Here is a 25022-nt window from a genome sequence, read left to right as displayed (position 1 = left end):
ACAATAGTATCTGTTAGAAAAATATGTGTACACATCCTTAGAACCCGTACTTCACTAGTTTGCAAATAATAACGCATATGTACATTTATTAATCAATAAAAGTTACGTAAATCATCTTACGGACTAAATTTCATAACATCCTCACACAAATTAAGTGTTATAAATATCAAGTGTAAACACACATCAACTCATTTTCTTATATATAAGAAATGGTACCTTGCAATGAATATGGAAACTAATATGCTAACTTCATTGTCATAAAACTCTATAAAATTCTCTTGATCATTTGATCATTTTCGACCTAAGACTAAATTGATCTTTCTTACTTCACCCTCTCTCTCACTAATTAGTAATTAATCACGTGCAGCTCATGCTTTGAGAAACGTGTCAGGAAATGCATGCTCATTTGGCATAATGCAGCATAGACAATGTTAGTTTGAATACAAATGTCTAACATAATCTTATGATCAATTCCTATAACTACTTATACTTAGTAGCTTGTAATAAATGCAATGAATGCAATAGCTATTCCAATAAAGATATGAACTAATACACAAGCAATAAATAATACGCTAAGCAATCCCTATCGATACTTGTTCATAAAGTAATAACTATAGCACTACTGAAATACATTCTTCTAGCTACTACTAACTATTTTCTAGAATAACCCTTATTATTTATTTCCAAATCAAAATACTAAATTAATATGATTACCTACAAAATTCAATTACCTTCTATCTGGAATCTCCTCTCTCTCTTTTACTGACCGACTTACTGATTACCTTCTTTCCTATTTTCCCAATTTGTAGAATAAAATAGCCTTCCTTCCTTCCTTCTTCTTTGATTGGCACACACCGCCTATGAGCGATTTCTTGCCAGGGGTCCTATTTGGTTTGTTATGAGAAAGTTTGTTTACATTCCAAGTGTCTGTTTGTTTATGTTACAATGTTGTTTTTTCGTGCAAAGCAGTATCCACATGACATCAGACCGTGGCTCGTAGAGTAGAGTCGAAAGGGACATCGGAAATGGAATACCCACACGTTGTAACTGTTTGTATAGAGTATTGCGATGTTGTTGTCGAATTGGGCATTGTAAAAACAAATGTGTGGTTGATTGAATGGCGGACACAATAAAGTAAAACTCATCGCCTTCCTGGCGGAACCATTTAAAAAAATCATCGCTCTCTGGCGGACGCAAAAAGTAATCGCTCTCTTGGCGAAACTAATAAAATATAAGCTCTACGCTCATTGGCGGACACAATAAAATAACTTCATCGCCCATTGGCGGATACAACTAAATAAATCTCATCGCTCTGTGGCGGACTCTATAAAATAACTTCATCGCTCATTGGCGGGCAGAATAAAATAAACTTCTTGCTTCTCAACTATGTCACATCACGTCGTCTCACTTTAAACTTAAATTTCACCTGAATGTCACAGCACAAAATTTTTCACATTACTTGAGCTTTAAAAAATGAAAATGTGCATACATTTCTTAACTTTTGATCGAAGTTCATTTATTTATGTAATGAACATTTCCTTTTTCACAGCGTTTAATTATCATACTGTTGGATTACGGGTCACCACTTTAATAGACTGTTATACGAATTTCTTTAGTATTAATTAAATCTTCACTCATCGTATAAACTGACGTATTTTAGATAATTTTTATTCATTAAACACATTACGACACTCTCACGTACACTCACTATCAATTGAACAAAACACGTTAATCACTCACTAAATATAACTTTTCACGGAAACACATTAAGCATTTAATTAATTTCACTGATAAAATAACGCAATTGGCACATAAAGAAAATTTACACTAAGCTTAACTATCATTTTATAACATATTTACATCTCAATTGTTGGCTCCTCCACTATGACTGAAATGGACGGTTCCCTTGATAGTTTATAGGGCCATTTCCGGTAGATTCCTGATCTAGGAGTGGCCCATCCGATGCATTTTCAGATATGGGCGGTTTCTTAGGTGCACTCACTGTTACTTGCCTATGGTTATAGCCACCACCGCGATCAGCCTCGTGATTTCTTTGTGGAGGGATGGGTCGCCGCTCTCTTGGGAGACCCTCATACCAATGCAAATCGTCCCATCTCCTTATCCTAGTCCACCTGTTACGTCCATCGGTTCCTTTCATATTGCTCAAATAATACTTCCTTTGCCCAATTGAACAATTCCGAATCTTCATGTGACTGACATGTTGTTTGACACCAACTTTACCTATCTCGCAGTCGGGTAATGCAAACGTATTTGGAGTTTCTTCCTGCAAGCAATAGTAAGGGTCTTCGTAGGTATCACAATATATTTTGGTTCTTTGATCTAGCAAGCTACTCAAGTAATGAGTCTGCGAGAAAGCCAGAGCAAGCTCTTGCATGTCAGGTCTGTATGCCCTTGCTTGGTTTTGTTTTGCATTTCTTTTCTTCTCTTGACAATCATTATTAGTCTCTCCCGGCTTTAATTTCCTCACAGAATTATCAATATCATCAAGCTTTTCATTCAAACCTGGACTCTCATCTTTTCCTGTGAAATTACCATGCATATCATTTAACTTGATTTCAATTTCATTGGTGTTTTTCTCTTGAGTGTCAAGTTGCTCTTGTAACTTGTCTTCCAATGCTTGAATCATTTCATTTTGTTGCTGAATTTTTTCTTTAAGAGGAGAGATGGCTGCTTCAATTTGCTCCCTGATAAGTTTCGCGAGATCGGCGTCCATGGCGCGAGTTCTTGGCATGACTTATTAATCATCAAAAATTAAGTCGTCTTTAAGAGCAACAGTAAAAAAAATCCCTTTTAGTTAAATTTAAAAAGTCACCACATCTCGCGAATTATTAATATTTAGAAATTTAGAAATTCCAATTGAGGTTGGGTCACTCCCTACTCTCATTCCTTACTTATCGCCTGTTTTATTCCTCTACATGCTGTGAGGATGACGCGCATGCAACACTCCCGAACAGACGGCAAATTAAGATCTGATCATGTTAATTGCAACAGTCCAATTTTGATTAATGTAGGTCCCTGTTCAAGGGCATGGCCATATACAACAGATTTGGTGGTTTGGTAACGGTCCGTTCCAGGATTCGGCCAGGGAAGCTAGGGGAATTTACGAGCCAAGAGCTCGACCTAACGTTACCTGGTCTTGTTTACCCGTTGCAGTTACCAATGATCAGATATTAATTTCTACCTCTTGTACATGAGGGAAACAAATATAGATTTTAACATGTTTAATTAATAAAGACATAAACCTAACATACTTACACAAGAAGAAGGATACACTTGTTACACATGATTGGCACTTATCGCCACACACGATTGTACACTTATAACACAATACTGTCCCGGGTTCGAACTCTTATGCACACACTCTACCGTGTAAGTTACTCTATTCCAAGTCTCGTCACGCACTTTGGAGGATAATGTTCCTTTTCGAGCCTAGTCGCACACTGTCCTTTCTTTCAAACTATTTCACCAAAACTGTAGCTTTTTGTTGATCACGTGTCCCCCTGGCCCAATGAAATCGTTCGGCGTTGTTTTTACCAAACCGTGAGAACAGCATCTCCTGGTCATTCCCTGGATCCTACAGTTTCTGCCACATGTTACATAAATTAGTTCGGCGACGATGGACCGTGTCCAGTCGAAGGGATACAGGGCTGGCTCATTTGTCACTTCTCGCATTCCTTCGTCCTGGTCCCTCCCTGGCTGGGGAGAGAAGAGCCCACACAGAAAGAAACTTTGTTCCCAACTTTCCGAAGGAAAGTATTCTCAACTTGCAGCAACATAGAATTGCCATAAGCTTCCATCCTTCCTATGGCTCTCCACGCCATTCATTCAGGTAAATCGCACTTTAGAGGCATTGTATAACTTGCCCACGTTCCTCAATGAACTCTTACACTGTCCTTGGACTGCTACTGTCATTCTCACAGCTCCGCACTTCAGTTTTCAATTCAGATATATCGGCATTAATGATGGGCAAATAGCCAATTGAATCCAGTAATGGTGTTAAATCCCATCCAACTTGTCAATTATATTATTAAAATATTAGCATATTTTAATTAGTGTAATTATTATAATCTTAATTATCATCATCATCATTATTTATTTAGATCATAATTACTGTTATTGTCATTCCTAATATTATAAGTCAAAATATTAAAAATTTTCACAACAGTTTCCCCGAGTGGTACCGACATCTTGCCTGGCTCAAGGCCTATGTGTCCATTAACATGGGCCCATATTCCACAAAGGTTCTAGATCTTGATGAAGTACGCTTTTGTTACTGATATGAACGTGTTTACAACTTTACAACAATGCAACCAAGTGAAACTTTGGTCCGAGTTCTTAAACCGAGGTAATAGGTTTCATGGATGGAGCTGCGGTTACGGCGCCAGGCCCGCGTCAAAAAGAGCTCTCCCGGAGGCATATCTCTGAAACGGGTAGGGATAAAATAAAAAATGGCGGCGATCGAAAGGGTGTCCATCCCGAAGGTGATCTGGGTTGTAGGACCCGAATCGACCCAGGGGCGTCCGTACAGGGGCCAAAAAATTCGATAAAATACTATTTTCAATGTTCGACCGGTGCCGAAAATATGGGTCGCTCTGTAATTTGTTTTTACGCTTTACCTATTTGAGCTGGAATAAATCATCAAGTCACGTTTGTGACGGTCCTGTGAATCTGCACAATATATTTAATTATATGTTTATTGAAATTATTAATTTCAGATTATACAAGTCACTTTCTAATAACAGTTAAAAAAATGTATAATGACTACTTTGTACAACGTTAATTATGTTTTATGTTATTTATTGAGATATAAACGAGATATTTGGAATTCTAACGTTGCTATAGCAACGAGAATCAATAGTCATTATGTATCAATGGATGCAATGGAATTGAAAATAGATAATAGTGAACTACATATTGCTCGGTTATTTTAATAATACTTAGACCCATAGAAGACCCTTCGCGTTATAATTTGGAATATTTATGAACGAAATGTAATGGTGCAAATTATTTACTAGTGATGTCACACGTTGGAAAGAGATGGTTTCAGGCTACCACATGGTATTTGTGTTGCTAGCAAGCGTGCATATTATTCTTATAATAGATTAACCGGCCGCCGTGGCGGAGTGATTAGCACAGCGCGCTACGACGCCAAGGGTCTCGGGTTCGAATCCCGGCCTGGGCATGGATGTTTGTTAGTGTTCATTCATCAATTGCATCATGTCATCACTCCTCCCCGTCTTCGCAAATTAGCCAAAAGTGGCACAACAAGGGAAGTAAAATACAGCAAATCAATTATAATAGATTAATATCTCCTCGCATAAAGGGCCTGTAATTTTTACAATTAAAATAATAATTTATTAAACTGTATTAACATATGTGACAATCTATTTTCATGAAAAATGTTGGAAATGCATTGTATTACTTGAAATAAAGAAAATGGTACTCATACTTCCAATAACAAGTTCATTATAACGTTTTTTGTCTCTCCAGTTAAGTTTGAAATTTTGGACTTGGGTCTATTTTCCATAGAGATCCTCAATTGGGGAGCTACTCAAAATCAATAATAGTGAACCCCAGTCTAGAAAGTCAGGAAACAAAAAGTTGTATTTTGAATCGAGACACAATGGTCTTTTAGCATTCCTAAGATATTGAATTTGTTACATTAAACTCAAACCTGTAATTTAATGTCATCCGCTTTAAGTATTTTTGTTTTTATTTCAGCAATGAATGTAATTGAAAATAATAATACAATCACTATTGATGATGACAAGTATGAAGTCTCAGAATGTACAACAGAAACAATACATAAATGTCCATTGTTTTCACACGCTAAAGTCGTGGTCCAGCTATATTCCGACTATTTGATAAATGTGGTTGAGATCGATCTGTTTGGAGATGGTTGTAAGTATATTAGTTTTTTTTGTTATATAATATATTCTCTCCGTATTTTAACTAACTAACTAACTCTCTAGCCTTCTTAAACCCGAAGGTTTATGGCTGCAGCAACACAAGTCTTCCATCTGTCCCTATCCTTGGCAAGATCATGTCTAGTTCCCGGTTTAAACCATTACCTTCTCAATCTGAAAGCCTGATGGCTTGCTCCGGTCACGTGACTAAACGTCATCAACTGGAGGCGAGATAGCTGCCATGTTTGATTTGCTTCTTCGGAATCAAAGTTGGACCTTTTTAGTGAATATGGAATTGTAATGCAAATTTAAGAACTGTAATCGAGTTTACATGACGTATAAATATGCTTAAATGTGCAAGTGGTATGGTGTATAAGTGATGAAAAAGGTAAGAGTAACGTTCACATGTCTTCAAGAAGTTGTTAAAAATGAGGTCTTGTTTAAACTCAGTTGATACACTTACTATTAATCCATTCCGGAGAACACAAGACGTACCAGCCTACTATGAGGCCTCTTCAGACGTGGGAATAACTTACGGGTATTTTTATGTAAAATCTCTTCAATCTTGCACAGTCAGAATACCTTAAAACTTCAGTTGATCTTAATATCACACACTTGCACTCGAAAATAAACTTCTTCTTAGAAATAAAACTATGTTTATCTTGAAAGTATTGTTCGAGTACACAAATTCATTTTAAAATTAACTTAATTCCGCCGTCAAAATCAATAAATCATATCACCTAGAAACCAACAGTCAAATATCTTAAGATTAGTCAATAACCCTTGCTACAGACTACAAATTTGCGTCAAACAAATTATAATGTCATAGAATAATACAAGTATTCTGTTTTACATTAACACATTAATCATCGAATTTTATAAATTGTGTGTCGCATAACAATCAATCCAATCTTTTCCATCCCTGCCGATTTCCTTTAGGTCCATCTCAACTGAGAAAATGAAGCTTTTTGGTAGTTTCTGATCATCAAAGAGTTATTATAGGGCTAATATGCGATTATAGTTTTTGTAATGTAGTATTTAATGGATGTGTTGAGGTATGTAAGAATAGACCACTAGAATGTATTAATTATTGAGCTGGAATTGTGGTATAGAGGTGTTAAGTTTATATTCATACAATGTATGTTTGGTGATGCACATCTAAGATTATCGTTGACCAATCAGAACACTTAAATATATTCTTCAGTATTTCCCAGAATTTAATCTTGCATAATAAAAGATTTTGATGAATAAAAATTAGTATTTGGGAGTAACAAGTCACGTGTAACTTCAAGTTTGAAGATTAATTGTTCTGCTGGAAATTTTAGTGCTAAAATGATGATAAATTAGACCTTTGTGAAATCCTTTTGGTTGGTTTCATGGAAATTTAGGGAAGATGGCAGTAAATGAAATTGTGGTATGTAGATAAATCACTGTTCATATCTATGTTTGATCATATTTTGTTTGCATTATGCATTTCAGCTGTTGCTATCTTGGATGGGAATGGTTTTCCCATAATACAAGATGATTCAACTGTGTCATTTGTATTTGAGAAAGGATATGTCTCTTCCTTGCTGACTGCATTTATAGATTCCAAATATCTTCGGGTACCTGTTCGTATGAAAGGAATTCGAGTTTACAGCTCCTCAGGTAAATCCTTTGGAAATAAAGGAGTAAGTAATGATTAACATTTTGGTAGCCTGAATTCAAGGTAGTTAAAGAATTACGAAAGAGAATTGCAGAAATATTGTAAAAATCATGATCATACTCTGTCCGGGGAACTCTGGAGCAAGTGTATGAAAGCAAGTCTCTGTCCAAGTCGAGAGGGGTCGACCAATGAACACGTGAGAGGGGAAGTGACTGCGTGGAGGGGAAAACGCGGCTGCTGCTACCAGCAGTTTTCAGCAGCGTGCACTGCCCCCACTCACTTTCTCTCTTTCTCTGCCGTTATGCGCGGTCTTGCTTCAAAGATTAGCAAGACAGAGTATAGAGCCTCTGTCTTTGACATATCTTTGAAGTTCATTCATCCTGTCGATGTATCATGATAAACAGGACCAGAATTTTCATGACCTAAAAATATCTGAAAAATGATATAGAAAATGACTTAAAAAATTTTCATTCAATTTATTTCGGCCAATACACATCTTACAAAATAAAACTTTACCACCCGTAGAAAAATTAACCTCCCCCCCTCACTTCGAGTACTGGATTTAAGTTAGGTTAAGGTAGGATGGGGTAGTTTAGGTAATGCATGACGTATTTTGATAGACAAATTCGTACAATTTAAACTGTTTAGTTCAACTATCATGAGATTTGCTTGTTAAGTGTATACACATTGAGCATGCTTCTAAGTTATATTGTCTTGTTTCATGAATTCTGTCAGACTGTAGAGAGCTCTCTCTGTCAAATATTTTTTATTGTTTGTATTTGGTTATTTTTTTTTTTGAGTTATCTGTTTTACGTCATGAGGCAGCTGATTGTAGAATATTTTCCCAACATTTACTTTAATGTAAAATTAACTCCAAATTATTGATTACAGTTCTTTGCAAGTAGATAACAAGAAGCGATTTCAGAAGTTTTCTGATCTATTGTACTTGTCGGCATATAAATATTTTTTTTATATAAAAAAGTGCCTCATGAAGTTTATGAAAAATATCCAGTCATTTTTTTATTTAATGAAAAAAATACCCACAACTTCACACATTGCTTCTCATGTTATATCGTGTTGACATCATTTAAAATACCTTCCTGTTTCACACACATATAGTTAGTGCTCAAAGTGGAAATTACTATCTGGGGGGGGGGAGGTAGTTGTATTGATCAATATGGAGACAATGCTGTATGTGCCCTGTGCCCATGCATTATCCTAGCTGGGGAGACATTCTTTATGAAAAATTTTCTTAACTGGGAGATATCATTCTCTCGCATTGCCCCCACCAGGCTCGTAGCCAGGAGGACACGGGGGGGCTAAGGCCCCCCAATCCTACAAATATCTAATTTAAATGCTGTATACTGGTAATTAATTTTACTTTTTTATAAGGATCTTTCATAATAACAAATTGTAATATACTGAGAAATTCATCTTCAGGACTTCTATCCTCCCACACACTTTTTTGCCTTTAGATGGCGGCTACTGATAAGGGATGGGCTTCCCCCGAAATAAAATTCTGTCTAGTTGATAAATATTAGTTAGTTTGTTTGCATCTACCCTAGTAATGGAATAGGTTATGAAACCGCGCAGGCTGTAGTGCAGTCGATGTTTGAGAGCATTATTATTATTATTATTATTATTATTAATAATAATAATAATAATAGTAATAAAAATAGAGATGCAATTCAATCAAACCATTCTCAATATTGTATGCAATATTATGTTAACGACTATGTTGTAATAAAAATAACAACATTTTCTTATTTGTTAACATGCAGCTTCAAGGGCTAGCCCATACTTTTGTGCAACCTATACAAGGTTTCAAACTTTCCTCATATTTATTAAGCATAAATTATTTTCAGGTTATTCTTCAAAACAGTGCCCAACACTTAGAAAAAATACGACCATGAAAATCCATGTTTTGGGCAGGATGTGCTACTATTTCTCAGTTGGAGAAAAGTTATCTTTCCATGAGGCAAACCAATCCTGTTCACCTGGACGTTTAGTTCACATATCCTCTTCCAACATACAGGAGTTTCTGGAGAACAATCTTGACTCTGAAGTTTTTTATTATTGGATTGGACTCCAAAGGAAAGAAAATAAAACTCAATGGATGGACGGTAATATAATTACATATGCCTATGCATAAGAACAAAAGTGTTAATACTTAATTGTTTCAATTGTTTTATATCATATTATGTAAATAGCTAATACTGATCTCTTATACAGGGAGTACACAAAAGAATATCGAAATTTTAAAAATTGTGTAATTTCTCTTATCAGCGGCATTCAATGATAAGCCATACATAAGACGGCATACAAGTTTATACAACATCTACTACACGCACTGAACACACGCTACAATTGGTCAATATGGGCATTTTTCGTTACACAGCACAAATCCAACAGATAGCCGAGTTCTTCTCACATTCCAGTCAGCGTCTCCGGCGAAATGGATGCGGCACCCTGTGCAAGTCCCGAAGTGGGATCACGTCTATATTCACGTCTCAATGCCCGCTGAACTGTAATGACTGAATTGCATTTCGAAAACTGTAGGAGATTTCTGCAGAGGAGTCGCCATCTTGAACACTGGCGCTGTCACGCGTTGGGGTGAAGAAACAGCTTTTCATTGTTGCCAGACAACATTTCCACAGTTGCTCTCTTTCTCTTACTACGTTTAAGCTACAAATGAATACGTTGGATTGCATAATCATAACGACTTATAACTTCGACATTCCTTTGCGTATACTCTGTATAACTCTTCCAATCAATTATTTTGACCTTAATAAACTTATTGTCATGTTATTAACTACAATATCAATGAAAAAAGAAGAATATCTAATGTGTATAAGTTATAATGTTTAATTTGACCATTACTGTTTTGAGATTACTTTTTATGGAAAGAAATAAAAAATAAATCAAAGTTAAATGTCCCCCCCATTTCCAATATATTAATACAAAACCAAATAATTTCAGGGAGCAATGTAGTACCAGATGAATTTTGGTCAAAATATTCTTCACTGGATGGAGCTGACTGTGTGGCTTTACGTAAATATGCAAACTACAAGTGGGCATTTCGCAACTGCTCCTGCGTAAATGCTTGGATTTGTCAGGCAGGTATAGTAGACATTACATATTTCACAAGAGAGAAATAAAAGTAACTAACTAACCACGGGCGTAGTTAGGTAGGGGCTATGGATGGCTAAGCACCCCCAGAACTAGACATTAGCCCCCCCCCCAACACATGCGACATATGCATAAAATAATTAAGGAAAGAAATTGCACACAAAAATTAGAAAATTCTCATGAGACTTTCATGTGTTACTCTTGTGGTGTGGCAGTCACACATGAGGAAAGAATTTCAAATTATGTCCTGATGTAGAAATGTAGAATATAAAGAAAGTTGCTTGTGCCTTTTTACGGGGACATATGTTCCGGACAAGATTTCGAAGAAAATGGCCGTTATTTCTTTTGATCTTCCAACTTGGAGTCTAAACATTGTTACATTCAAACAATAGCGGCGTTGCATTCAGTGTTTATACAAATGTAGCCTTTCAACAATGAGTTCCTACAATTGTGTGTTTTCGAAAATGAAAAAGAGAACCCGTCATTGTAGAGACTTGAACAGAATATAAGTTTTGATAGGAAAATAGTGAGTTCTTCAAAGAAGTGAATTTAGTTTCTGTGGATTTGTATGCGTGCAGGGCACTTAAAGATGTACGGCTAAATGTCGCGTGAATGTGTCCCGATCATGTAGAAGTGATTGAAGTGCGCGTAATTATTTTATTAAACGGTGATAACTACAGTTCATTGACGAGATCGCTCTTCTCTAAGTCTTTGTGTATGTATGCACCAATATGTATGCAGATGAGCTGGATTTATTTGGGGTTTTCATTGTAAGAAGGCGGTGCAGTTGAAAGTTGTTGAACTCTCGGTGATAGGTGAATCTTGTGGATCACTTCTAGGAATGCTACTGCTTGAAATCAACCCCCCCTCCCCCCCAGTGCCGCCCTGCTCAGCATAAAGTGATTATTCTGGAGGCCAAAAGCAGCTTATTTGTTGTTTCAAGTAACCCACAGAAAGATTATCGTGGAAGGATATGTAAACAACAAGGAATCTTTATCATCTTTTCGAGACTGGAAATTTTCAGAAAATCATTATTTGATGTGCTCATACTGTTTATGAAATGAAGGCACATATGACAGAATAATCATTTCTTTTAATAGAGACTTTAGTAATAGTAAAATTGAGGCGTCGAACAAACAGGCTTAGACTATTGAATTTGAGAAAGAAAATTAAAGAACAGTCCCATATGTATCTATATTAAAATACATATTATTTCGTTAAGCCTTAAGCATTATTTTTAGATACGTCGCTGCTCATTGAATGTTGGCAAAACTTATACGTTGAAGTTCATTCTTATTTGGTTTCTTATTTGCCAATAGGTGGTACTGGACTATAATCTGAATCAACGAAATTAGAATGGTGTTGATTTCTGTTACTGTAGATTAGATATTATGCAATTAACGTCCCCTTATAAGAAGTGGTAAAGAAGATCTGTATGCAAGGTTTAAATGAATGGAAACTTATTAGAGCCTACTAAATAGAATTCTGGATGAGCTCTTCGCAAACATCTATAAGGTTATTAATATAGCCTCCCACTCTCTGATAAAATCATATATCACACCCTGGGTAGCTGATCATTTTCAGTTGACATAGTTTTATTACATTACACTTCAAGTGTCTTCAGCTACAGCTGAACCGTCTTTTCTTTATTTGCAATGAGACGTATTAAAGCATAGCTAATGTCAACCATGGGCAAGGCAAATTTTCTTCCACATCACTGTCGAACATAGAAAGGGAAATTGTAGTTGACTGACAATTTTTTCAGGAATTTATACAGATGAGCAAAAAAAACAGAACACTTCTATTGAAGTTTAGATAAGACAAATACGTAAGGGGTGTAATATCTTAAAAGTTTTCTCCACGAATATAGTCGTAGTAAAATTAGGAAAATATGAAGTTTCGTTGCACAGAAATTAAGGCAATTTAAATTTTTACTATTCCGTTACCAGTGTTGATTGTGCTTTTAAATGCCTTCAGCATTAGAATTTGCTCAGTGCCATGAACACAGGATTACCCATTAATATTATCACATATTAAAATATACCTTCTTTATTCTAAAGAAGAAATGTTTTCTTTAATAATTTTGCAACTATCTATAATAGTGTATTTCTTTCTTTTAACAATTCCATTTCTTTTGGATAAGATGATGTCTTCCAAGGAGAATGTCCATGATGATTTTTGTAATAGATAAAAGCATGAAAAAGTTAGCCCCAGATAGCCTCCCCCCCAAACCGGACTGGCCATGTAACTAACTATCTAGCATTCTCAAACCCGAAGGTTTATGGTTGCAGCAACACAAGCCTTTCATCTGCCCCTAACCTGAGCAAGTTCAATCCAATCTTTTCCATCCTTACCGATTTCCTTCAGGTCTCTTACCATCAGGTTTCCCAACAAGAATCCTGCAAACTCTTCTTTTCTCTCCCGTTCGTGCCATATGCCCTACTCATCTAAGTCTTCTTGATTTAATTATTCTAATAATGTTCACAAGAGGAAATTGAAATTTTAAATGTGAGATACTAAAATGAGATTAGTATTATCATAAACAACATTAGGAATATTATGCTGATGTCAATGGCTATAAAACTAAAATTAGCAAATATTGCAGGCTGCAGACTTATGGAGCCCGCCTTTCTCCACAAACAACCCAATTATTTATGCAAAGACAAAATCAAGATGTCTTTGGAAATTTGAAAAATTGTCAATGTTATTTTTGTATGTTTGGTAGGTTAACATTAAAATATTTCATAGTTTGAGGAGGGCATGACCTCCTTGGGTACAGGATGGTTAACGAAACTAGTATCCGGAGGGGATGGGGCCCCTTGTGACGTCCATTCTCATAATAATATTAATTGCATGTACTATATGACTCCATAGTGAACGGATACCTTATTGTAATTTATAAACTCCCCTTATTGGCATTGATAAACTCCACTTATTTAGAAATATAGCCTGGGGTTGCGATTAGGGGGGCGAGGAGGCAGTTGCCCCCCGTTTTTTGCCACTTTCCCCCCGCACTATGCTAAACTTTATGTACAGTGTCTCTCAAAAGTTTTAGGACAACGACATTTTAAACTAGGCAACCCAATTTACACAAGGCGTTGGTGGGTTGCGTGTAGAGTTAGGCTCAATTTCAGGGTTGCCACATGCACAATAAATATTTATAAAATACGCGAAAGAAATAAAAACAAGTATTAGTGTATAAAAAGTATTAAAAATATCAATATTATATCGCAAGTGACAAAATTCTTTCTGAAAGAAAAATAATAGGTTTTCTAGCATTTCATCGCTGATGAGTCTACAGAAAGGAGAAGAGGTGAGAGAAAACGAGAGGTGACAAAGGACAGAAGAAAGAGAAAGCGAGAGGAGAAGAGGAAAAGTAGAGGAGAGAAGAAAGAGAGGATAGACGAGGAGAGGAGATGTAGTGAGGAGAATGGAAAAAGATTCTAGGAGAGATGAGGAAAATGGAGCAAAGAAGAGAAAAGAGAAGGAAAACGAGATGAGAGAAGACTGGAGAGTAGAGTAAAGGAGAGAAAAAGAGAAGAACGAAAAGAAGAGGAGAAAAGTGCGTGGAGTTGGAAATCTAAGACAGGAAAGGAGATACGAGGAGTGGAGATGAGTGGGATGGAGATAAGATGCGAGAAAAGTAGGGAAGGCGATATGAGATAAACGCAGAGCAGAAGGAGGGGAGAGAAGAAGGAGAAGGAGAAGAGAAGAACAGAAGGGACTGAAGAGAAGAGGTAGTTGCAGAAAATATCGTCTCAGCGTCAAGAATTGATGCATTGGTCAAATTATCGACATGAAACATTCAATAACATTTTGAAATGTATTGGAGAATGTATTAAATCGGTGCGAAATGCCTTTTGGCTTAGTTCAGAGCAAAATCAAAGATCTTACATGGAAGATTTTACCTGCGATTATACCACTAAAAACATGAATGTAATTTTAATATTTATAAGAATTATCCAATTTTTGTCCACTTCTCGGTTCGTTGAAATGGAGATTTTGTAATTTAACATTTCCCGTCACCCCATCGTTAATTCCAAACTGAATCATTCCGTTTCACACGGGGTGAACAATGAACACAATGGGATAGGTCTAAAACTTACGAAAATTTTCTGCCACCGGAAGGGTTTGAACCTACAACCATCCGATTGACAGTCCTGAACGTTAAACACTACACTACAAGCTTTCGCTCCTGAAAGTAAGTAGAAGGAGCTGACCAATGTGAAATGTAGATGCAACTCTCCTCCTACATGTAATGTGCAAACAATACTTGTTTGTAACAAAGAAAACGAAGGTAGTGCGACTCGGAGAAAACATTTAATGGAGAATTGCACATGATGAGAACTTTTTTTTTTGCGGAGGTATCCTTGCATTGAACTCGAGTGGGAAAAGGGGTAAAATTAGTATGTCCTGAATTGCCACAAATATAAATAGTTTTTTCATTAATATTTGTCAATGTCTTTGAAGCAGTACACAATTATCGTTAAAGTATTATAATTCACGATCTTATACATGAAAATATCATTTATTTGTTTATTTTTTTAATAAATTCCATTTGCAGAACAATGTAGCTACTATACACTGCTATTACAATTAATGTTAGCATGCTCTTGTTTGTAATGAAAGGAGAATTTAAAAAAGAACACCTCCTAAGGAGGATCGAACCTGGGACCAAAATCAATGCTTTCAAGAACTCTAACCACTACACCACGCCCTTACTTTCAATTGAAACAACAATTTTTAAGTATTCTGTCTCTCCAATATTGTAAATGAAGTTGGGTATACATGTGGTTGAACTTTTACTTTAATTTTGGATTGCTTTCTTGTAGTATAGCAGATATCTTCGAGAAATAATTTTCGAAGTGATGAAGAAAAACGAGAATATTGGTAGTTGTGAAAATGCGAGTTATTTCTTCTAAATTATTATTGGGATTAGACATTATTAATAAAAATATCTAGAGGCTTGAACATTGCAGGACGATGTTCTTTTCCTGTGATACTGCAACAGACGAAATGCTTGTTTACTGACGCAAGTCTGGTGTTCAGAACAGTCTTATGAAATGTATTTGCTGTTGCGTAAGGTAACACGAAATAATTACACCGTTTGCGAACTACCAAATCTGCTCAACGTGAGACGTAAACAGGCGGAAAATTTTATTCTTCACACTTGACAGTATTAGTCAAGAGAGACTCGTGGGACACTGTGTTAAGGTGCTGGAGTAAATCCTTCTTATTTTTCTTCCTCGAAGGACAACAATTTTTAAAGTAGAGCAACAGTAGTTCCGCTCTTTCTTATTTCTTTTAAATTCTTCCACATTCCTTTCATTGGGTTAAATATAAATAAAAGTATTGCTTGCATTTCTGTCATTGACGTAGATTAGGCCAGTACGCAGGATTTCTTTGAGGGATTGGCCAGACCCAAATGTGTGTGTGTGATGGTGTGTATGAGAGAGAGAGAGACAGACATTACAAAATAGTTCAAATAGTGCGAGCGGGATTCAAAAGTCATGATAATTCTATGTTTAGAAAATAATATATTTATAAATTAAATGTTGCGTACTAGGAATTATTATTACACTAAATAACATGTCTAATTGTGAGTTAAGAAAACAACAATAACAAAGAGACATTCTCGCATCACGATTGCAGTTCGAAAAAGTCGGGACAGGGATTGTAAGTAGCGCACTGTCCTGACTAAATCGGTGAATCGGACTTCTGCTAGCCTTGCATTATAAAACTAAAACCATCCAATATGCAGCCTGAAGACTTTTGCGCAAGAAACAGATTCATTTATGTAAGAACAAAATTGAAATGTTTACACATTTCTAAAATCGACGATGTTATTTTCGCAGTTATTGATAGGTTCACATTTAAATATTTCAGGGTTCGAGGTGGGCATGGCCCCCATGTCCCCCCCTGGATACTGGCCTGACGTTAGTGACGTAAACAGTGGGAGAGAAATTTTGGAGAATCTTTGTATTAAATTTATTATTTACATCCACCTTATACTCAGATAGGTTTATTGACAATCGTGAACTTTTCGTTTCATAGATAATATTTGGTTTTAAACGACGGGAGAAAATTGGACTAATTTCCTTTCTTGCTCTTTTGTGAGAATATATACCGTACTTCTACAATAGCAATCGCGTTCGGAAACGGTGAAAAAAAATGACTTGGTTTTCAAAGACAGACAACCTTGGTAGCGTAGCTTGCTCGCGTTCAAAGTGACTCACTCACGCTATTCAAGGCCGCTTCTTATCGCAAAACATTGTCCGTCGATGCACCCAGCAAGTTACAAGTGACCAGAGTCGAATTTTAAAGAGAATCTGGAGAATGATAGATTTAATCAGAGGCGGCTAGGTGGGCACTAGCTCAACATGCAATAGTTTAAGTGATAATTTCTGACAACCAAGAAACCTTATTGAATAAGTATTGGGATAGTAATACGCGTACCCGCTCCTTTTTAACAATGTAAGCTCGAAGGCAATCTGTATTCCATTTGTTTGTATTGGCAACTTGGTCAACCTGAGGTTATTATAAGGAACTATTACCTAGATGTTCATGTAACCGTTACAAAATTACAAATAAAATATATTCACAAGCTTAGATATACTAACAACGAAGAAATAAATTCAGAGTTAATTTTCAAATGCATGTGTATAGAGTAATTCTAGAAGCACAGAGCTATATCACAGTATTGAACTTCTTTTTGCAGGATAACGTTTACAATATTGACGCGACAGAATAATTAAGAACTGTTGCTCCAAGGGAAGCAAAGGGCGTAATGTATTGGTTAGAGTTCTTGAAAGCATTGATTTTGGTCCCAGGTTCGATCCTCCTTAGGAGGTGTTCTTTTTTTAATTCTCCTTTCATTACAAACAAGAGCATGCTAACATTAATTGTAATAGCAGTGTATAGTAGCTACATTGTTCTGCAAATGGAATTTATTAAAAAAATAAACAAATAAATGATATTTTCATGTATAAGATCGTGAATTATAATACTTTAACGATAATTGTATACTGCTTCAAAGACATTGACAAATATTAATGAAAAAACTATTTATATTTGTGGCAATTCAGGACATACTAATTTTACCCCTTTTCCCACTCGAGTTCAATGCAAGGATACCTCCGCAAAAAAAAAAGTTCTCATCATGTGCAATTCTCCATTAAATGTTTTCTCCGAGTCGTACTACCTTCGTTTTCTTTGTTACAAACAAGTATTGTTTGCATATTACATGTAGGAGGAGAGTTGCATCTACATTTCACATTGGTCAGCTCCTTCTACTTACTTTCAGGAACGAAAGCTTGTAGTGTAGTGTTTAACGTTCAGGACTGTCAATCGGATGGTTGTAGGTTCAAACCCTTCCGGTGGCAGAAAATTTTCGTAAGTTTTAGACCTATCCCATTGTGTTCATTGTTCACCCCGTGTGAAACGGAATGATTCAGTTTGGAATTAACGATGGGGTGACGGGAAATGTTAAATTACAAAATCTCCATTTCAACGAACCGAGAAGTGGACAAAAATTGGATAATTCTTATAAATATTAAAATTACATTCATGTTTTTAGTGGTATAATCGCAGGTAAAATCTTCCATGTAAGATCTTTGATTTTGCTCTGAACTAAGCCAAAAGGCATTTCGCACCGATTTAATACATTCTCCAATACATTTCAAAATGTTATTGAATGTTTCATGTCGATAATTTGACCAATGCATCAATTCTTGACGCTGAGACGATATTTTCTGCAACTACCTCTTCTCTTCAGTCCCTTCTGTTCTTCTCTTCTCCTTCTCCTTCTTCTCTCCCCTCCTTCTGCTCTGCGTTTATCTCATATCGCCTTCCCTACTTTTCTCGCATCTTATCTCCATCCCACTTATCTCCACTCCTCGTATCTCCTTTCCTGTCTTAGATTTCCAACTCCACGCACTTTTCTCCTCTTCTTTTCTTTCTTCTCTTTTTCTCTCCTTTACTCTACTCTCCAGTCTTCTCTCATCTCGTTTTCCTTCTCTTTTCTCTTCTTTGCTCCATTTTCCTCATCTCTCCTAGAATCTTTTTCCATTCTCCTCACTACATCTCCTCTCCTCGTCTATCCTCTCTTTCTTCTCTCCTCTACTTTTCCTCTTCTCCTCTCGCTTTCTCTTTCTCCTGTCCTTTGTCACCTCTCGTTTTCTCTCACCTCTTCTCCTTTCTGTAGACTCATCAGCGATGAAATGCTAGAGAACCTATTATTTTTCTTTCAGAAAGAATTTTGTCACTTGCGATATAATATTGATATTTTTAATACTTTTTATACACTAATACTTGTTTTTATTTCTTTCGCGTATTTTATAAATATTTATTGTGCATGTGGCAACCCTGAAATTGAGCCTAACTCTACACGCAACCCACCAACGCCTTGTGTAAATTGGGTTGCCTAGTTTAAAATGTCGTTGTCCTAAAACTTTTGAGAGACACTGTACCAAGGTAAAGTAAACTGTCCTTGCCTCCCCACTTTTTGCACATTACCCCCCCCCCCTAGTTTTGGAACCCAATCGCCGCCACTGAATATAGCTATGCTATGCATGGATGTCAATTTCTGTATTAGTTCTCAGCAACAAGTTATATTTCAACATCAATACTATTTAGTGTTTATGTTAATTTTCTCTGTTTCTTTTTCCAGCTATTGAAAGTTACTCTTTCCCAAAAGATTCTTCGTATTCAAGTGCAAACACTTTAACACCAGAAGTATTAGGCGAGTATATTTTTGTATATATTTTTTATATATCTTAGTTGAGAATAACATTTGTATTGATATTTCGAATGCTTATGATTTGTCTAATTACAACATTGAGAACGAATGGCGAATATCTGCCTTGGTGGTGAATAGCATTAAATGATTGACTCATTGTAAAGGTTCTGGGTTTGAATCTTAGTCTGAGCATAGGTGTTTCTTTCTTCATCAATTTGACTTAATTATCCAGTCATCCTCATCGTCGCTAATAGTCGAAAGTGACATCATAAAAGTCACGTAATATAAGAAACATACAAAGATCGAATAAGCCTTCATGTGAACAACTCCATCATTGATGTTAGTACTATTTGTTAAATTGATATGTTTATGGTTTATTTACTGTTATATTCATGATCATTTTTTTTCATGAATTGAATAGGGCTATTGGGATACTGCAAATCTTACACCGATAAGTTTATTTTAGGTTAACTTAATTTGAGAAATGCCCTTACAAAATAACTTATTGGTTGCATAAGTTAGTTCAAAATAACGATACAAGTTAACATCATACATACGTACAGTGATGTACTCAAGTTAGGGTTGGCAATGGTGGGTGTGGATCATAAACCATTTGGCCCAGACTTCTTAAAAATAAAGAACGTCAAGTTGCAAAAGAAACTGTCAAATTATTGGGTTAACTGCTAAAAGAAAGGATTCCTCCTTCCCCATTAAAACATTTTTGAACATGTTACATACATATAGAGGATGTCGCCATACAACAGCACAAACTTTCAAAGCGGATAGTCGAACAATTTCCATAATAACATTTTACTTCTTAAAGACTTCCTTCGACACTGTGAGCCCTTGAAAAGTGGCATTCCATCCTGTATGTACATATGCAGCGATAGACATTGTTTCATGGTTCCCACTGATAATGTTGTTTTTGTGTCGAATAATGACAAAATTTTAGTGTGACTAATCAGGGTAAGAGCCGATATATGGAGTGTGAAAACTTCTAGATAAAACGTGTAAACGTATCTAATGCAGAAGCCTTAGCCCGTGTAACATGATGTATGGATGGTGTCACATGTACGATTTAAGGAGGTGGGGTTAACCCTAGTGGCTTCACCTTACTGGTTACTCAATTTAATATGATATCCAACAAAATAATACATCACAGCAAACAAATAGGAGAGGAAATGCCTTTTCTGAGGACTTGTAGTGTCGTAACGAGCTCTTATTGAGCTCGTCTTGATGTATATTTTGTAATAGTTTGTCAGTGTTATTTACTCTTGGTGTCATGTACTATACTAAATTAGTTGATTCTCTTTCATTAGACGAATTGCCCACAACAGATAATGAACATTATGCAGGTGTGAATGTGACAGAAATATCTCAACTAAGTTCAACAGCGTACATGGATGAAGGTATGTAAAAGACACATCTTACTCTTAAGTACCGGATGAGCAAAAGGTAACTGTGCACCTACACTATGCTTCATTACGCAGAGAAAAACTTACCTTTCTTGATGTTTGTTGGTACATAAGGACATCGACAGTTGGTTAGTAAGACACTCATTGTTGTCAGTCACTCATTGTTGTCAGTGTCTCATTATTGTCAGCCACTCATTATTGTTTCTTCAGTTGTCTCTTCGGAGCGTGATCTTGCAAAGCGCGTAACTGCATTAGCAATGGTTAGTCTCTGAACCACTGGCAATACTCAACACGCTTGTCGTGGTCCCTTTGTTGCAGGTATTGCACTACTGTTATTTTGTAGGGGTGTAAATGTAAGTGCTTTTTCAGTGCGGTTCTTGCGCTGCCGTACGACACACTCACTTGCTGTGACAATTTACGAATTGACTTTTTTGGGCTTTGCTCTATTCTAATCGAAATATCCTGTAATTTGTCCTCTGTTAGAACTCGTGACCTGCCTGATTTCGGCACATTCTTCACTGATCCCTTTCTGCGAAATGTATCGATCAACCGCCGCACTGCATTACGATGTGGTGGATCTGTATCAGGAAACCTTTCCATAAACTTATTTCGCACTTCTTCAGTATATTCACCTCCATGTCGAAAGACTTGTTCCACCAAAAACACACGAGCTTCGAAGTAACAAAACCATTGCTAATGCAGTTCCGCGGATTGCAAGATCACGCTCCGAAGAAACAACTGAAGTGAGTGAATGACAACAATGAGTGTCTTACTAACCAACTGTCCATGCCCTTATGTACCAACAAACATCAAGAAAGGGAAGTTTTTATCTGCGTAATGAAGCGTAGTGTAGGTGCACAGTTACCTTTTGCACACCCCGTACAACATTTTAGTTATTGTGTGATGTGTGTTGGTCATATCTTTACATAAATATATTGAAGGAGTGGCCGTGCCACGTTTTCTGGCACGAGAGGGCCACTGGCTGGCTTTCAAATATTAGGTTGGCTATATCTTCCAATAAAAATAAATGTTTGATATTCATGTTGTTATTAATGGTTTCAATGGGGATTTACTATGCATTAATAGGAACTTTAGTCGGCCTCCGTGGCGGAATGATTATAGCATGCTACGACGCCAGGGGGTCTCGGGTTTGAATCCCAACCTGAGCATGGGTGTTCTTTGTGAGTGTCCCTTCATCAATTTCATCATCATTACTCATCCTTATCTTTGTGATTAGTCAAAAGTGGCAGAAAAGTGATGTAAAATACCTTAATCTAATCAATTAATAACAAAAATCACTTGGTCTATTGAAGAGTACCTTTTCTAGCTACAACTCGTGTCACTGCCTACGATATATCCCAGGTACCAAACTGTCAAATTTGTTAATTATTTCATTTCAAGTTCTCATGTTAATTTTCCTTAATTTTCTTCCTTTAACAATTGTCTTTTATTGTTCAAATTTATTAAATTTATTTTCTTCTCTTAATAATAATACTAACAACAACTTACTCGATAACATTCCAAAGCTCACAGTTATTGATTTATTGGAATATTTTGTTTTATTACTATTTCCAGATTTCCCAGTTGTAGAGATAAGTTCTCAAGCTAGTGACAAGGAGACTACATTCACGTCACTGGAAACAACAGAAGGTGAGCAGTTCAGAGATATTCCGAACATGAATAGTTTGTAGTTTTAAGATAGGATTGTATTATCTGGGAACTTGAATCCTGTTCTAATGTTATGATGCTGTGCTGTTGATCGTACAGTATAATTTCCTGATTCACACGCCTCCCTGCTACAATGATATTTGAACAGAAACAAAATTGGAAGCTCTTGACAGATTTTGGATGCTGAATTCGAAAGTGACACTAACTTCTGTTGATTGGTTCTTGTTTTCATATGCGAGGAAATATAACTTACATTTAGAAACATTACTTTTTATATAGCGATAACTTTGAAAATGTTAACCGTTGTTCTAAATTACTTACGTATAAGTGGATGATGTGATGTGCTCAATATATTCTACCTGCATATATGTCCCAAAGCATGCAACTTTGGTATTTTATGTAACTTTTTCGTGTTTCTTACAAATTTTACATTTCCAGTGGGGAATGCTGTGAAAATTATAAATTTTCTGTTGTGATATTTGACTGTATTCGATAACATTCTGGTAAATGCAACATTTTGCGAATTGATCCTACATGCCAACAGGTCCATTATAAGTTATTATTTTAATAGTATTTTCTCCTAACAATTTTCCAATATCCTTTAATTTTTTGTTGACTTGGTTGTGTATTTCTCTCTTATCAATGTTTTTTTTTAATGGGAGTTTCATTAGCTAATTTTTCAAAGACGTAAATTGAAAGTCTGATCTGGCTACACTGTTTCGTCATCTCTTTTACTTTAACTAAAGATGCATCTCTGATTCCACGTTGATTGTTTCTGGAAACGGGTTGATGACACTTACTTTCACTTGAGATTCATGAATTACCTCTCTTTTCATATTTTATTTTTCAGTTCTGGTAGGAACCATAGTAGGAGCATGCTTGCTTCTTATAGTGACTGCTTCTATTGTCCTCCTTGTCAGACGGCACAAGACGAAAGCAGAAGAACCGGTTTCAGGCGAATCTGTTTACCAGGAGATAGATACGATATATTACAAAAAAGGAAACCCTCAGAATCCAAGGAAAGTCAGTGAGGTGAATGTAGTTTATGCAATCCCACTGACCCCTAACAGATCGGAAGACGTTGATGATTCCAAACACATCTACCAAGTTCCTCTGTATTCGAGAATGAATTCCGTAGTTGATGAAGAAGACGGTCTGGTTATGAACGACATGTACGGGAAGAGCAGTTGTGACTATTTGATGGACAACCGTGTTGCTTCCGTTGCTAGAAATGTGCGTCTACCGAATTATGAGAAATTAGATAGTGTTGAAGTGGAGAATTCAATGTATGAATCTGTGAAATAGTGAACAAATGCGTGGTTATTTTATTACAAGGAATCAGTGCTGCTTCTGCATATATTTGGCCCGAAATTCATATTTACAGAGCAAATAAGAATGCAACCAGTTAAGAAACAATATGGCGATAGAAGAATGCTGAATGACAAAAATGCAAAGAGGCTATTTGTCATACAAAACGGGATAGTGTACCATAACAGTGATAAAGACAAACACAAAGAGATACAAAGATTAACTTGCAATATTTTTGCATTCCATAGACATTTCTGATCTACTCATTGTACTTTTATCGTTTTGTTGTTTTTTTATGATCTTTCTTGCATTTCTGTCACTCAATATTACCTAAAGGTCTTTTCTTCACCACCATCTCCGTAGCATGACATAGAGTTGTAATACTTTTGTATTTTGTAAAATAAATAGAATTGTTGTTGTACACTCACCGACAATAAAAATGGGACACCTATATCGTGAAATACTCGCTTCTCTGCAAGACGTTGTGTGTGTTGCCTAACTGTGCGGCGGTGGTAGAAGTTGCCATTGAAAACTTGCTATTAAAATCCACTTATCCTGTAGAGTTAGGCAACACACACAACGCATTTTTATTGCCGGTGAGTGTACAGAAGCTTTATTTGGCCCATTCTGGAACTGTCCATGGTATTTCTCTTTATGGCTGAAGAGTGGTTGGTTTCAAATTGCAGAGGTTGCTGTGTAAATACTAAATGCTCCAGTATGTTCTTCCATCATTGTTTGAACATTAATAAATTTTAACAATTGGAATAAATAAAATCTTATGTGAAACAAATTATTCACTTATCTGATTAATGATCTATTTTATGTTATTGTCGTTGCTTCTCTTGAAATTTCATGTGTGTCCAACCACTGAAAGAAAGAAAGAAATGAGAGACATCCCTTTTTTTGATGAAGATGATGAAAAAGATTTATCCGGATATTAGCCAGGTGATTTCCGGATAGGCTTTCGAGAGCTAACGCCACTCTCATCTTCAAGGATTGAAGTGGTTTTTAGTTCCCCTTTCTATTGGCAGATGTACTCAATGACGTATTGGTATATATCAGCCAATGATCGAAGACGTGGTCAATTTAAGCACAGTTGAAATATGGCTAACCGGGATAAGTTGGAGAAAATCTATTTATTTGATTGTTAGTTGCAACCATTTCAGTTATTTATTAAAATTGATTGATTTGTT

The 25022-nt window shown here is 36.2% G+C and overlaps 2 protein-coding genes across 2 annotated transcripts in view; both read left to right on the top strand.

The window, feature by feature from the left end:
• LOC146004930 (uncharacterized) overlaps positions 1 to 19479 on the top strand; it is a 29186-nt gene extending 9707 nt beyond the window's left edge. Inside the window, exons 3-7 of the mRNA XM_083143981.1 lie at positions 5743 to 5922; positions 7407 to 7574; positions 9438 to 9695; positions 10552 to 10692; positions 19370 to 19479. Coding sequence (XP_083000107.1) covers positions 5743 to 5922; positions 7407 to 7574; positions 9438 to 9695; positions 10552 to 10692; positions 19370 to 19479 — 857 coding nt within the window. The remainder of the gene's footprint in view (positions 1 to 5742; positions 5923 to 7406; positions 7575 to 9437; positions 9696 to 10551; positions 10693 to 19369) is intronic.
• Positions 1 to 24447, top strand: part of LOC146004770 (uncharacterized) — a 239756-nt gene extending 215309 nt beyond the window's left edge. Inside the window, exons 5-7 of the mRNA XM_083143755.1 lie at positions 20758 to 20847; positions 22429 to 22503; positions 23372 to 24447. Of these exons, the coding sequence (XP_082999881.1) occupies positions 20758 to 20847; positions 22429 to 22503; positions 23372 to 23826 (620 nt within the window). The 3' untranslated portion in view covers positions 23827 to 24447. The remainder of the gene's footprint in view (positions 1 to 20757; positions 20848 to 22428; positions 22504 to 23371) is intronic.
• The last annotated feature ends 575 nt before the right edge of the window (positions 24448 to 25022 follow it).

This window comes from Lepisma saccharinum, chromosome 22, assembly GCF_977018435.1.
Source record: "Lepisma saccharinum chromosome 22, izLepSacc3.1, whole genome shotgun sequence".
Taxonomy (NCBI): Eukaryota; Metazoa; Arthropoda; class Insecta; order Zygentoma; family Lepismatidae; genus Lepisma; species Lepisma saccharinum.
The sequence above is the reverse complement of the archived record's forward strand: the minus strand, read 5'-3'. Positions and strand labels throughout refer to the sequence as shown.